This window comes from Neovison vison, chromosome 11 (genome assembly GCF_020171115.1).
Source record: "Neovison vison isolate M4711 chromosome 11, ASM_NN_V1, whole genome shotgun sequence".
NCBI classification, from domain to species: domain Eukaryota; kingdom Metazoa; phylum Chordata; class Mammalia; order Carnivora; family Mustelidae; genus Neogale; species Neogale vison.
This window is the reverse complement of record NC_058101.1, coordinates 54,934,815-54,951,751: the sequence shown is the minus strand read 5'-3', so window position 1 is coordinate 54,951,751 and position 16,937 is coordinate 54,934,815. Positions and strand designations below refer to the sequence as shown.

General features: G+C 34.9%; 1 protein-coding gene across 8 annotated transcripts in view; it reads right to left on the bottom strand.

Annotated features, from left to right (window-relative positions):
* Nucleotides 1-16,937, bottom strand: part of LCORL (ligand dependent nuclear receptor corepressor like) — a 157,812-nt gene that overhangs the window by 53,993 nt on the left and 86,882 nt on the right. For all 8 annotated transcript variants that reach the window (XR_006381072.1, XM_044226034.1, XM_044226035.1 and 5 more), the window contains exon 5: nucleotides 1,910-2,161. Coding sequence is in view for 7 of the 8 variants with exons in the window: in XM_044226034.1 (XP_044081969.1) it covers nucleotides 1,910-2,161 (252 nt within the window). In the remaining variant the exon portion in view is untranslated. The remainder of the gene's footprint in view (nucleotides 1-1,909; nucleotides 2,162-16,937) is intronic.

The following is a 16,937-nucleotide window of genomic DNA, read 5'->3' as shown; positions in this document are numbered from 1 at the left end:
ATCTAGTAGCTTTCTGTGGCCCTAAGAAAGTCAAAATCTTTAATAATTCTTGTGTAACTTTCTCATAATTTGGTCTCTATCTATTTCTTTGGCTCACTCTATTAACATTCTCTCTCTTGCCCTCTACACTACAAGCCACACTAGACCAAATGATTCCTATTATCATGTAAGATACGAGGTAATCCACCAAAATCATCAAGAAACTATTTATCCACTATCATTACTCTTTTCAACCTTCAGATGAAAAGGATGTTCACATACATATCTGTGCACTTTGCCGAGAATACCATTACTTGGGTTTGCCTTATCACTTAAGTTCATAGAACCAAAGAATGTAAGGAATGGAAATTTACTTTTAAAATGTCATTTATTCCAACAACTCATCTGATGCTTCTGAATACCTCTAATGATAAGGCAACCAACTGGAGAAATGTCTGATCCTCAGAAATATTCTTTTGTATATGGACCTGAAATCTGTTTCCATTTAATTTCTAGATCCTAATTCTACTTCCTGGGCTATTCAAATAAAGTTCTGCCCTACTTTAATATAATGAGCACACAAATATTTACAGATCACTATAATGTTACTGCTAAGACCTCTCTTCTGTGGTAGTAAGAAAAAGGAGGTACAGAGTATGGAGGCCAGTGTTTATCTTTTATGAGTCTGTTAGCTCAAATTTAATTTTCGCATTGCTCTAATGAGTTTGCTATTATTATTAATGCCAAATAACAAATGAGGAAACTTAAGGCTCCAACAGGTAAAGTTACTTGTTCAAGTAATTAGTAGCAGAGCTGGTCAACCACAAGTATGTCAGATACAAAAACGTATGTTTTACTCTCTTTAGAACACTGAACTGCCTTTGACAAGGAGCTGTAAGAGGATATGAAACACGGAAAAGCAAAAAAAAAAAAAAAAGGCAAAAAGCATGCAAAATTCTAAAAATTCTATGCTTTCTATTTTCCAAAATTCTATGTGTTGATATATTTTTCCCTTAAGCCTCATATCACAGTCATCTTTGACATTTCTGTTTAATAAACTAATTATTATTTTAATATTTCTCATATCTTTCTACATAACTAAACTCCCATGAACTAAAATTAGGCAAGCAAGAAGAGAAAATCATTTCCATATTTCATTACTTAATTTTAATGTTTTATACAATGAAAAAATTACCTTCTTTAAACATTGACTAGGTACTTCATTAGAGCCCAAACACACACTGCCTTCTGTGATCAAATCTAATGCTGATATTTTCCTGGCATCACGGACTGAAAACACTATCCCTAACCTGTGTTAACAAAAGATATCTGTTCTCTGTTCTCTAGGCAAACACTTATTTGGCATCCCCCACAAACACTTATAAGGCCTTTCCTTCCTTTCCTCTAGAATCATGGCTCTTTTTTAATCAACTATCAGATAAGACCAACATAGCCTTCGTCACTCAGAATTCTTATGAAAAATGTATCTCTATATATTTAATTGCATGATTATTTATCATATATATTAACTTTCTTTTTCCTCAGTTACATCATAAATAATTGAAGAAAAATCATTTTTTAAAAATTTTTCACTTAGGTGTAAAAAACTGAACAGTAAGTGCTTAGTGTTCTTAGCTGTAACATTTTAAAAATAATTTATACATCTCCTTATTTGTATTCTTTGCTTTTAAGCTGCTTGTGAAGATTCTCTCACCATACATTGTATTGTGAAAAGAAACCAAGGGCAACCCAAATTTCCTATTCTGTAAACAAAGTCAAATACAAAATTCAGCACTTCTCTCTAGTTCATATCACATAGGCTAATTGCAAGTAAAATTACTTCTAAAATAAAATTTTTATGAATGTAAGGTTTTATGTATATTAAATATTAAAACATAAAATTATGAATTGCACACACACAAAATCTTACCTTGCTGAGTATTTTGTTCTTGCATTCGATTCACAGTGAGGTCTAAGGGGCCTTCCTGCTCTTCCTGAAGGGAGTTTTCTGCTTGATTCATTTGGATACTTTTACATATTAGACTTGGTCCAATTGAACCATTTCTATTTTCTTGAATTTTACCACTTTTTGAAATATACTCAATTGCAAACTGACGTATCATCTTTTTCATTAATTCCTGAGCAACTAAGGGAATGTTAGGATCACAGTTCTGAGGAAGATCTAGGGAAGAAATAAACATGATAGGCATTAAAAAAGAGAAATGGAAAATATCAATACTTAAACTTATTTTATTAAAAATTAATGGTTTCAGAAGTCTTCAGTTCAGTCCACAATTGCTAATGACTTCTAGGACTTAGTAACAGAAACCTTGTAGATTTAATTAGTATTACATCAACCGGAACTTGGTATATTTAATCATTTCTTAAAAACAAATGTTTTCGGGGCACCTGGGTGGCTCAGTGGGTTAAAGCCTCTGCCTTTGGCTCAGGTCATGATCCCAGGGTCCAGGGATTGAGCCCCACATCGGGCTCTCTGCTCAGCAGGGAGCCTGTTTCCCCCTCTCTCTCTGCCTACTTGTGATCTCTCTCTCTCTCTCTCTGTCAAATAAATAAAATATATCTTTAAAAACAAAAACAAAAACATTTTCCAGGGCCCCTGCATGGCTCAGTGAGTTGAGCATCCCACTCCTGATTTGGACTCAGGTCATGATCTCAGGGTTGTGAGATGAATCCCCAAGAAGGGCTCCCTGCTAAACGTGGAGTCCACTTGAGATTCTCCCTCTTTCTCCCCCTTTGCCCCTCCCACCACAGGCACCCACATCCTCTCAAATAATTAAATAAACAAAATCTTCGAAAGACAACAACAATAAAAAAGACCAAATATTTTCAGTCTCAAACTAAAATACAGAAAAGAATTAGACATAGAAGCAGAACAGCTTATTTTCAGGGTTTAAAACACTTAGAATGTGAACATAAATTGTAACTGAGCAATTTGTAACTTAATATACAAAGTAATTATATGCATTAGCTATTAAACAAAACTCTTATAAAATATTGTAACTCTATGAAACATATACTCTTATAACTATTTATTACCATTAAATTGTTCCATTCTGTCAAATCTGTATTCCATATATAACCCAAATGTCATCATCAAAAATTTTCCTTTCTTCAAATTATATTGAGAAATTTCAATCATAAAGAAAAAATAAAGAAAATAAAGTGATACAGGCGGCCTCTACCAAGATTCAAGAATTGTCAGTATTCTTTCACATTCACTTTTTAAACTTCTTTTATTTGTAGAACCACTGAAAGTACAGTGGAGAATTATGTTATTTCACTCCTTAATATTTCAGCATGCATCTACTAAGACTCTCCAATAAAAACAGCAATACCATTTTTAAAAAATATTTTTATTTATTTATTTGACAGAGAAAGAGATCACAAGTAGGCAGAGAGGCAGGCAGAGAGAGAGAAGGGGAAGCAGGCTCCCTGCTGAGCAGAGAGCCCGATGCGGGACTCGATCCCAGGACCGTGGGATCATGACCTGAACCGAAGGCAGCGGCTCAACCCACTGAGCCACCCAGGCGCCCAGCAATACCATTTTTGAGGGTCTTAATCAATCCTTGACCCCAATACATCTTGATCAGCTACAACTATAATGAAGGTCAGTAGTGATACACACTTCTGCTTGTAACTTGTACAAAAGCTACAACAATTAATGATTTTATATAAGAAGTGTTGAATAAGGACAGACAACTTGTAAACAATAATAATGATAAAAGGTTTGGTATTTGAGGAAGGTGGGTGGTGGTGGCTTCTTCACACACACACTTCTGGCCTCACTTCAATCCTTTTATTTACTCTGCTCCTTCAGAGGCAGAACTATGAGTAAATTGGGAAGGATGACTATGCAGATGTGATTAGGCTCCATACCTCTTCCTTTTAGAAGTGAAACTAGAGATACTAATTCTTTGCTCCTTAAATACCTTAACTCTTACCCATGCAGATCAGTATTATGTAAATAGGCCTGCTTTGATCCAGGAAGACTGAAAGATTAAGTCTTTTTAGTTCTGGAGTTCAATATTAGCTGGAGCACATGTCTAAGAAATCTGCAGCCAAGTTCCCCAACTAACATCTACAGTTACAGATACCTGATTCTAAAATGCAAGATGGTTTGAAAACATAAACTATTTGGAGGTGAGGAGAGGCAACAAACGACTTCCACCATGACTATCTCCAAATTTGGTAGCAAAATGTGATCTGGGCTAAAATGAATCTATTTATGATCCTGTGGAAATATCAATATATTTGATCACAGGATGTTGTTTTTGAGATGTTACAAAATAAATATCCTTATATGACCTCTTTCAAAGCAAAAAATTTTGAATTCTGAAAAAACATCTGAGAGAAGAAACTATGGGCAAAAAAATGTAGTATTTTAGCCTTCACATTTATTCTTCCTTTAGAATCCCGTAGGGAAGAGAGGCACTATTGTTCTTTTTTTTTTTTTTAATTTATTTTTTATTTATTTTCAGCATAACAGTATTCCTTATTTTTGCACCGCACCTAGTGCTCCATGCAATCCGTGCCCTCTATAATACCCACCAACCTGGTACCCCAACCTCCCACCACCCCCGCCACTTCAAACCCCTCAGATTGTTTTTCAGAGTCCATAGTCTCTCATGGTTCACCTCCCCTTCCAATTTCCCTCAACTCCCTTCTCCTAACTCCCCATGTCCTCCATGATATTTGTTATGCTCCACAAGTAAGTGAAACCATATGATAATTGACTCTCTCTGCTTGGCTTATTTCACACAGCATAATCTCTTCCAGTCCTGTCCATGTTGCTACAAAAGTTGGGTATTCATCCTTTCTGATGGAGGCATAATACTCCATAGTGTATATGGACCACATCTTCCTTATCCATTCGTCCATTGAAGGGCATCTTGGTTCTTTCCACAGTTTGGCGACTGTGGTCATTGCTGCTATAAACATTGGGGTACAGATGGCCCTTCTTTTCACAACATCTGTATCTTTGGGGTAAATACCCAGGAGTGCAATGGCAGGGTCATAGGGAAGTTCTATTTTTAATTTCTTGAGGAATCTCCACACTGTTCTCCAAAGTGGCTGCACCAACTTGCATTCCCACCAACAGTGTAAGAGGATTCCCCTTTCTCCACATCCCCTCCAACACATGTTGTTTCCTGTCTTGCTAATTTTGGCCATTCTAACTGGTGTAAGGTGATATCTCAATGTGGTTTTAATTTGAATCTCCCTGAGGGCTAGTGATGATGAACATTTTTTCATGTGCCTGATAGCCATTTGTATGTCTTCATTGGAGAAATGTCTGTTCATATCTTCTGCCCATTTTTTGATATGATTGTCTGTTTTGTGTGTGTGGAGTTTGAGGAGTTCTTTATAGATCCTGGATATCAACCTTTTGTCTGTACTGTCATTTACAAATATCTTCTCCCATTCCGTGGGTTGCCTCTTTGTTTTCTTGACTGTTTCCTTTGCTGTGCAGAAGCTTTTGATTTTGGTGAAGTCCCAAAGTTTATTTTCGCTTTTGTTTCCTTTGCCTGTGGAGACATATCTTGAAAGAAGTTGCTGTTGTTCTAATGTACTGGAAAAGGATTTAGCTATATGCTGGAATCTTAGCCACCCTTATGAACTTAGGGTAGTTACATATCCCTTCTAAGTTTTAGTTTCTTTGTTCATAAAAATGGAAATGATAATAGAACATTCAAAATCATAATAGGGCCTGCTCACAGGATATTTTAAGGTTATGTAAGAATGTAGATAAAATACTAAATTCCTGTACTTGGCATTTTAACAGTCTAGGAAACATTCACCATTAAGATGTAGACTGAGCAGTTATATTTTATTTAAGTCACAAAATGCCAAATAAGTAAAAATATTAACTAGATTAATATAAAATTACAAGCTAATTGGGAAAATACAAAGGACCTAACTTCTAAGTATTTTGATACTTTTTGTTCCAGAATAGATAGTATTAGCACAAGTACCCTAAATGATGCAGATTACCAAAACAAGAAATTTCCAAGTTGTATATAAAAACTCCCATTTTAAAAAATAATTTCTTGATTATTACCTCCAGGTATCTTTGAAGGCTTCTGTGAACATTCTTCTCCATCTTTTTCTAAACCTAATTTTGCTTTGTATTATGTTGTTAAAAAGAGATGTTAGATTTACTTCTAGGTATTTTGTTTAACTGTGCTATAATTTATTGAATGTCAACTTATAAGTTAAAAATAATTAAATTTACCAAAAAAGAACAGAAACATACTTGGATTCATATCATCAGACTGGGGCTACAACTTTAGGGTTGAGTTTAGAGCTAAGTTTAAAAAGTTTAAAGCAGAATACATTGTGCCACTCTGTTTTTTGTTTTTTCATGTACTCAGTTTTTAGTCCTTTATATTGGGGAATAAGTGTATGTTTATTAATTAAGAAAAGAGACAAAGAAACAAAAAATGCTGATTAGCTAATGAGCCTTCTAGATTATGTCTACAAGCTGTCATAACCATAAAAAAGCAAAGGAGTTAACTAGAGATACAGAACAGGAATTGTAATGTTTCCAAAGGTCAAGCAAGTAATAAGTATTTGGCTGGAAGAGAGAATGCTGCCACGTGGAAACAGAGTCTACTGTCCCCAAGAAGACAGAAATAACTTATTTTTTGCCTTCTTAATTTTTCAAACCTAATTAATTCAAAAGTTTTAACAAGCTTTTTGTAATAGTCAGTTTCAAGATAGTCCTCAATGATTTTAACCTTCTGGCTTCATTCTGTTGTGTAGCCCCTTCCATGTTATATCTGTGGTGGCATGGGTGACTGACAGCATACTAAAGAAGTCTGTCACTTCTAAGATCAAATTATAAAAGAATGTGGGTTCTATCCTGGATACTCTTGACTGTTACTATTTGCTGTTACCTCCCTCCGCCATCCCCTCCTCTGTCCGTCAATATCTCTTATCACTCATTCTGGAGGCGGCCACACTGTTAGAAGTTCTATGGAGAGCCTAACATGGAGAGGAACTGAAGTCCCCTGCAAACACCCAGTGAGTGAACTTGAAAGAAGATATTCCAGATCAATGAAATCCCAGATGACTGTAATCCTAGCTGATCCCATCAGAGCAGCCAAATATCCAGCTATGCTACTCTGTGAGATTCCCAGCTCAGAGAAAATATGAGATGTTTGTTTTAAACCGCTAAGTTTGGGGTACAATTTACTAAATAGTAATAATAAATAATAAAGATTTTGTTACATGTTAGTGGGATGTTATTGTAATAAAAATCTAAAATGTAGGATTGGCTTTAGAACCAAGCAGTGGGCTTTGGAGAAAATTAACACTGTATGCCAAAAAGTACCTTAAGTTGTTAATAGGAGCTTCATGGTTTTTGATAAGATGTGTAGGGTGAGGATTGTAAGACAATGAGGTAAAAGTTACTGGAAAGTAGAGGAAAGAATATACTTATTTTGTAGGGACAGAAAGTTTTGTGTTGTGTGCAGTAAAGTTTTCCTGCTGTGTGCAGTAACTTGGAAAGCAGAAAATGTGCCTAATAAATGGGGTAATCTATCTAGGGAAATTTCTAAGCAAAGCAAAGTGCCCTCTGGTTTCTTTGTGCTACTTATAGTAAAATGTAAGAAAGGAGACAGACTAAAGGAAGAACGTTAAACAAAAAGAAATTAGGTCTTAATTATTTTGAAATTTTTCAGATGCACAGATAGGAAGTGAGGCTAAAATTAAGAAAAGTTGAATTAAGAACAAATCAGGGAAATAGCCAGGAAAACAGCTTAAAAAAAATGATTTTTTTCCAGATTTGACTTTCTTAATAATGTTATAGGACTCATGTGGATTTTTTTTTAAGATTTTATTTATTTATTTGACAGAGAGATTACAAGTAGGCAGAGAGAAGGGCAGAGAGAGGAGGAAGCAGGCTCCCTGCTGAGCAGAGAGCCAAATGCGGGGCTCGATCCCAGGACCCTGGGATCATGACCTGAGCCGAAGGCAGAGGCTTTAACCCACTGAGCCACCCAGGCACCCCTCATGTGGATTTTTAATTTTATTTGTGTGTGTGTGGGCGGGGGGGGAGTGTCATTCCTTTATACTGAAGGACTCTGTAGTTAACCAAATCATTTCAGGAAGTGTCTATTCAAGAATATTGGCTAAATCTCAGTAAGAATAGTAAGCTGTATACTGTTTTAAATTGCTTTATTCCCATCCTCCTTCCCTACTGTTGAGGAAGCCTGTCCCAGGGCAAATAAGGTAGGTAGGGGAGGAGAAGGTATGGGAGGGGAGGAAGAAAGAAAATAAACAGAGTCTCAGAAACCTGTGGAATACCATCAAGTGCACCAACATTCACAATGGTAGTCCTAGAAGGAGAGGAGAGAAAGAGACAAGAAGCACAAAAGATAGCTCTTTCTTCGGTCTCATTGTTAGTGTATAGAAATGCAGCTGATTTCCGTGCACTGATTTTGTATCTTCCCACTTTTCTGAATTCCTGCATGAGTTCTAGCAATTTTGGGGTGGAATCTTTGGGGTATTCCACATAGAGTATCATGTAATCTATGAAGAGTGAGAGTTTGACGACTTCTTTGCTGATTCAGATGCCTTTTATTTCCTTTCATTGTCTGATTACTGAGGCTAGGACTTCCAATACTATGCGGAACAACAGCGGTGTTGTTCCTGACCTTAGGGGGAAAGCTCTCAGTTTTCTCCATTCAGAATGATATTTGCTGTGGGCTTTACAAATATGGCTTTTATGATAGCTGAGGTATGTTCCTTCTATCCCTACACTGTGAAGAGTTTTAATCAAGAAAGGATGATATACTTTGTCAATTTTTTTTCCTGCATCAATTAAGACGATCGTATGATTCTTGTCCTTTCTTTTACTGATGTGATATACCACGTTGATTGATTTGTGAATGTTGAATCACCCTTGCATCCCAGGAATAAATCCCATTTGGTCGTGGTAAATACTCCTTTTAATGTACTGTTGGATCCTACTGGCCAGTATCTTGGTGAGAATTCTTGCATCCATGTTCATCCACGCTCTCCTTTTTGGTGGGGTCTTTGTCCACTTTCAGGATTAAGGTAATGCTGGCCTCATAAAGTTTGGAAGTTTTCCTTCCATTTTGCTTTATTGAAACAGCTTTAAAAGAACAGGTATTAATTCTTTAAATGTTTGACAGAATTCCCCTGGGAAGCCATCCGGCCCTGGGCTCTTGTTTGTTGGGGGATTTTTGATTACTGCTTTAATTTCCTTGCTGGCTATGGGTCTGTTCAGGTTTTCTATTTCTTTCTGTTTCAGTTTTGGTAGTTTATACATCTCTAGTAATGCATCTATTTCTTCCAGATTGTGTAATTTATTGGCATATAGTTGCTCCTAGTATGATCTTATAGGTATATTTCTTAGGTGTTGGTTGTGATCACCCATCTTCCATTCATGATTTTATTTATTTGGGTCCCCCCCCCCTTTTTTTTATAAGTCTGGCTAGAGGGTTTATCAATTTAATTAATTCTTTCAAGGAACCAGCTCCTAGTTTCGTTGATCTTTTCTACTGTTCTTTTGGTTTCTATTTCATTGATTTCTACATCTTTATTCTCTTCTAGGTTTAGGCTTTATTTGCTGTTCTTTCTCCAGGTCCTTTAGGTCTAAGTTTAAGTAGTGTATTTGAGATCTTTCTTGTTTCTTGAGAAAGGTTTGTATTGCTACATACCCCCCTCAAAAGAGACACTTTAAATTCAAGGGTTCACATATGTTGAAAGAAACAGGATAAGGGAAAAAAAGACATTATGAAAATATAACCAAAAGGAAGCTGGGGTGATTCTACTAATATCAGGCAAAATCTATTCTAAGACAAAAACTGTCAATAAAAACAGAGAAGGTCAATTTATAATAATAAAGGTTCAATCTCTAAGAAGATCTAATATTTATAAACATATATGGACCTAAGAACAGAGCCCCAAAATACATGAAGAAATCACAGAATTAAAGGAGAAAGAAAACATTCAATATTAACAGTTGGAAACTATTCAAAAAATAGTTTTAAATATATCTTTATATTTTTATAAAGATATATTTTAAAATCTATCTATCTATCTATCTACCTACTTATTTAGAGAGCTTGCACAAGGTGGGGGGAGTGGGAGAGGGAGAGAGAAAATCCCAAGTAGACTCTACACTGAGCAGATACCTACTCAGAGCTCAATCTCACAACATCGAGAACATGACCTTAGCCAAAATCAAGAGTGGTACACTTCACTGACTGAGCCACCCAGGCATCCCTAAACCACTTCCAGTAATGGATAGAAAATCCAGAAAGAAGATCAACAAACAGAAGACTTCAACAACACTAACAAACATATGCAGCACTCCATCTCAAAACAGCAGAATACATAGTTTTGTCAAATGCATGTAGAACCCTATGATCCAGGAATTACACTACTGGGTATTTACCCCAAAGATACAAATGTAGTAATTCAAAGTGGCACCTGCACCCCAATGTTTATAGCATCAATGTCCATAATAGCTAAACTATGGAAAGAGCCCAGATGTCCACTGACAGATGAATGGATAAAGAAAATGTGGTATGTATATACAACGGAATATTACTCAGCCATCAAAAAATGAAATCTCACCATTTGCAATGGCATGGATAGAACTAGAGGGTATTAAGCTAAGTGAAATAAATCAATGACAGAAAGACAATTATCATATGATCTCACTGATATGTGGAATTTGAGGAACAAGACAGAGGATCATAGGGGAAGAGAGGAAAAAAATGAGATAAGACAAAACCAGATAGGGAGATAAACCGTAAAAGACTCTTAATCTTAGGAAACAAACTGAGGGTTGCTGGAGGGGAGGTGGCTAGGACGAATGGGGTGGCTGGGTGATGGACACTGGGGAGGGTATATGTTATGGTGAGCACTGTGTATTGTATAAGACTGATGAATCACAGGCCTGTACCCCTGAAACAAATAATACATTATGTATTAGTAATTTTTAAAAAAATGCATGTAGAAATTCTCCAAGACAGACCATATGGCAGGCCACACACAAAAAAAGGTGAAAAACATAAAAGGTACAGTCTCCAAAATCAAAGGAATAAAACAAGTAATAAAAGGAAATATGGGAAATATACAAATGTAAAAACAAAAACAAAAACAAAAAACCCCCATATTCCCAAACACCTATTGAGTAAAAGACTGGGTCACAAAGAACATTAGAAAATACTAAAAGTTTAATAAAAAGGAAAACAGAACATACCAAATGGTATAAGATGCAGCTACAGCAGCACTTAGAGGGCAATTTGTAGCTGTAAACACACATTTTTTTTTTTAAGAAATTCAAACCAACAACCCATTAACCTATGTGCCTTGAGAGAAAATGAATTGAAAACTAAACCCAAAACAAGCAAAAAGGAGGAAATAAATAAAATGTTGTAGCAGGAAAAAAAAAAAAAAAAAACCCACAACATAAAGAATAGAAAAACAGAGAAGTTCAATGAAACTAAAAGTTGGTTTGAAAAAAATCAACAAATTCACAAACCTTTAGCTAGACTGGCCAAGAAAAAAGCTAGAGAAGATTTAAGTTGCTACAATCAGAAATGAAAGAGACATCACCACTAACCTTAAAGAAACACAAAACAGAACCAGAAAATACTATAAAAAATCATATGCCAACAAATTAGTTATCCTAACTCATGTAACACTGTATATTAACTATACTGGAATGAAAATAAAAATAACAAAATTTTAAAAAAGAAAAAAAACCCCAAATTCCATATCCTGGATGAAATGGCTAAATTCTAGAATGATAAACTACCAAACTGACTGAAAGATGTAACAGAAAATATAAATAGACCTATAAAAAAATTGAAATAATGACTAAAATACTTGTCACAACGAAAAGCTCCAGGAACAGATTTATGAGGAAATTCTATTAGATTTTTAAAAAATTAACACCAAATCCTTCATAAACTCTAAGAAACAGATGAGGAAGGAACACTTCCCAATTCATTCTATGATAGCAATATTAGCATTATATCAAACTAGACGAGGAAATCACATGAAAAGGAAACTACCATGCCAAATGAAAACTAACCATTATGAAGAGACACAAAAATCCTAAATAAAATACTATCAAACAGAATCTAGCAACACATAAAAATAATTATACACCAAGAATCTACCCCAAGAATATAAGGTCAGTTCAACATATAAAGACCAATCAATCATTATAATAAAATGTTAATAAAAGACAAAAGCCAAATCTTCATAGATGTAGAAAAGTACTTGAGAATATCCTGTAAGCTTTCATGCTAAAAACACTGAACAAGCCAGAAATAGAAGAAAACCACCTCAATTTAAGAAAGAGGGCCAATGAAAAATTCACACATAACATCACATTTAATAGTGAAAGAAAACTTTCCACCTAAGATCAGGAACAAGACAAGAATATATGTTCTCACCACCTCTAGCCAACATATACTGGAGGTTCTAGGCAGGACAATTAGGCAAGAAAAAGAAATAAAAGGCATTTAGATTGGAAAGATAGAATTAAGGCTCTGTTTGTATGTAACAATCTTTAAAAAAATTTTTTTACTTTAATTCCACTGTTATTAACATACAGTGTTATATTAGTTGCAGGTGTACAAAACAGTGAATCATAACAATCTTACGTACAGAAATTTCTAAGGAATCCAAACAAACAAAATTTTTGAGCTAATGATTAAGTTTAGGAAGGGTACAGATCAAATATCAATAAACAAATATCCATTTTACTTCTATACAATGGTACTAAACAATTCCAAAATGATAAAAGAAAAAAATTCCATTTACAACAGGATCACAACGAAACAAAACAATGAAAAAAACTGTATGCTAAAAATGGTAAAACTTAAAAACAACCCAAACAAATAGAAATACATCTAGTGTTCATGAACTGGAAGATGTAATATTGTTAAGATGGTTAATACTCCCCAAAGAGATTCAGCACAATTCCCATCAAAATCCTAGCCGGCATTTTTGTAGAAATTGGCAAGTTGATCTAAAATTCAGATGGGAATATAAGGAATCCAGAACAGGAAAAAAACAAAAACACTTGAAAAAGAACTAAACTGAAGGGTTAGCACATCCTGATTTTTAAAATTACTATAAAGTACAATAATCAAGACAAGTGTTACCGGCATAAAGTTAGACATAGAGATGAATGTAGTAGAACTGAGCCCCAAAATAAACCTTTACATTGACAGTCAACTTATTTTTGATATGAGTACCTAGACCATTCAATGGCAGAAAGAATAATCTTTTCAAGAACAGTGCTGAGACAACTGGATATTTACATACTAAATGAAGCTGGATCTCTACCTCATACAATATATAATAATTAACTGAAAATGTATCAAAGACCTAAATACAGGAGCGAAAACCATAAAAATCTTTGAAGAAAACATATGTGTAAATCTTCATAACCTTGGATTAAGGTGACAATTCCTTACATATGACACCAAAAGCACAAGCAACAAGAGAAAAAAGATAGATCTACTGGATTTGATCAAAATTAAAAACCTTTGTATTTCAAAGTACACTATCAAGAAGTGAGAAGACAGTCCAAACAATGGGTATTAATATTTATAAATCATGTCTGATAAAAGTCCAGTGCTACAGTATAGTAAGACCTCTTCTTACAAATCAACAATTTAAAAAAAAATCCCCAAATAAAAACTGGTGAATGATTTTAGTAGATATTTTTGCAAATAGATTACTAATAGCCAATAAACACATGAAAAAGATGCTTAACATCATTGCTCATGAGGGAAATGAAAATCAAAACCACAATGAGATACCATTTCATGCCCAAAAAGAGCATTATGAAAAAAATGCAGATAAAGTGCTCATGAGGATGTAAAGAAACCTGAACCCTCAAACACTGCTGGTGAGAATGCAAAATGGTATAGCCACTTTGGAAAACACACTGGCAAATTTTCAAAAATGTAAACATATGATCCAGCAAATTCTACTCCAAGGCATATAACCAAGAAAATGAAAACATATGTCCAAGCAAACATGAGTGCATGAATGTTCACAGTAGCATTATTCATAACAACCAACAAGTAGAAACAACAGAAATGAACATGAACTGGCGAAATATAGAGATAAAATGTCATATATCCATACAATAGAGTATTATTCAATTATAAAAAGGAATGAAGAACTGGCACACACCATGAGCATGAACCTTGAAATTATGCTAACTGAAGGCTGCACATTGTATGATTCCATTTATGAAATGTCTAAAACAGGCAAATCTATAAAGACAGACAGTAGATTTAGTAGTTGCCAGAACCCGGGGGAGGATAGGAAAAGGATGAGGAGTGAGTGCTTACTTATCTGCTAACAGGTTTCTTTTTTAGGATGATGAAAATGTTCCGGAATCAGATAGCAGCGGTGGTTGTAAAACTTGGTGAATGAGTACACTAAAACCCACTAAATCGTATATTTTTTAAAAAGTTAATTTCATAATATGTTAATTACATCTCAATTAAAACAAAACAGAAAGGAGGGATAACTCAGAGAGCAGAACATGACAGATCCAAGATCCATAAATAATTATTCTTAGACCTTAAGATCTAATCAAAGAATTATCAACTTTTGCTCAGCTGGATTTCATATTAGCTATGAATGGTGACTTCTGTGTGTATACCTTTCCCCAATTCTGAACACCCTACGCCTGTCCTACCACTCTATGTGGGGTGGGGTGTGTGGGCAGGTAGCTTGTCTTTTTATTTTCAAAGGTCTACAGATCAAGATGAACTGTACTTGAAATGCTGTCCATAGAGTTGCACCCAAAGAACCTTGTTTGCACCTGTTACTAAGTGAGTACTGTGAGATAATACTGTAATAACAGTAAGACCTTTGAAGGTCTTGGACAAAGATGAGCATATTTTGCATATAAAGAGAGATGTTAATCAAAGGGGACAGACTGATTCCAACTTCCTTATATTCACACCTTTGTTCAGTATTCTCCCACACTGATAGCATATAATGCCATTGTTTAGCGAAAAGGAATAGTTGCTCCTGAAGTCATTCTAAGAATACTGATTGGGTTGTCTCAATTATGAGATCACCAATGTGGAATATGTAAGTCACTAATACAATAAAATGTTTTAAAGGACAGGATGGTGACATTTTGGTAATCTTTTCCCAACCCCATTTCCCTTCTCTCCATGTTTGATAGCTACATTAACAACAATTAACACTGGTTTAGTACTTTATAGAACAAGAAGAACTCATGTACACTGGTATCATTTAATGTCAAGAATCATATTACTACAGATAATGGTATAATGAAAGGTAAAAAGGGAAGCAAAGTCCTATAGAACCATTTACGGAACATAGTTTTTGCCCTTGCCTTTTATTTTTCCCAAGTATTTTACTTCAAAACATTTCGATCTATAGAAAAATTTAAAGAAGAGTACAATGTACTTCCACAAAATTTTACCTCTATGCATTCAACTAATGTTGACTTTTTTTATCATTTGCTTTACATACACACAAGTTATTTAAGGGTAAAGCATTTGCAGATGTCATGAATCCTTAACCTGAAATACCTGGATAATAAAGAATATTACCATGTATAACTATAATGTCATTATCCCTTTCAAGAAACTTAACACAAACAATAATGCCTTTAACTTTCCTAATTACGTCCTTTATAGTTTTTTTTTCTCCCCAATCTTAGGATGCAATCAAGAATCACATGTTGTATTTGACTGTCACATGTCTCTAGCTCTCTCTCTTTTTTTTTTCCTTTCATGCCATTTAGTTTCTAGCATGCTCCACAATTTGGGTTACATTCCTTATCACTTAAATTCAAATTAAAAATTTTTTACAGGAATAGAATCATAGGTGATATGCTTCCTCGGAGTATCAGTTGGTCCCAGTATCAGTTGGTGGGGTTTTGGAATATAAGTAAGGTTCGGTGGGTTGAAGTCCAGAGCCAATGACCAAAAAAGAATTCTTGAGACATCTTTGGTGCAAAATGGTGGTTTTCAGCAGTTATTATTCTACTTCCTCCAATAAGTACGCTGATTTTTTTCATAGTCAGAGTAAGTAAAATCTTCCTGAAAAAGAGCCATTTTTCACCGACCCCATGCTCAGTTCCACATAGTCTGACCACTTAAAACCCAACAATTTCATATTAATATCCATTCCTGTGGAATTCTCCATCCATTGTTTCAATGTTATGCTGGTTTTAATTTTGTTTTGTTTTCAGAGCATCTGCTTGCCTTTGAATTGTAAAAGTAAATAAAATGAATGAATAAGTATCAAAAACAAAACAAAACAAAATGGTGGTTTTATTAAAGCACGGGATGAGACCCATGGGCAGAAAGAGCTGCACCAGGGTTGAAGGGTTGGCTGATTATATACTTGGGAGTTGGGGGAGGTAAGGAAAAGAGAGATTTTCAAAAGGATTTTCATATGTTAAAGAAGACTCCCAGGATACCAGATGCCACTGTCAAGTTAAGGTTGCTTTTCCTTCTAGCAAGGCATTAGTATGAAGACAGTTGGGAGCTTCCTGGATGAATGTCACAGGTATCTGATACAGGTGTGTGTGTCGGGGGGGGGTGTGTACGCACGGAATCGGTTTATGCTTTGTCTTTAGTTAGCTGCCTGATCCTTCATCATCAGTGATGTCATCCATCACTTGCTTTAAGGTGATACCCAACAAATCTCTCCATTGTGAAGTTACCTTTTCTCCTTTGTAATAATAATCTGTGGAGTAATACTTTAATGGAATTATCCTGTTTGCCAACATTAAACATTCCTCAATGGTTTTAGCATGACTGATGATTCCTGCCAGAATCAATTGTTATACTAGGGACTGCAAAATAATAATTTTTAAATTCTATTATTCATTCTCTATTTTTATGTAGCATTCTTTTAAAAAGTGCCTTCTCTTCTAT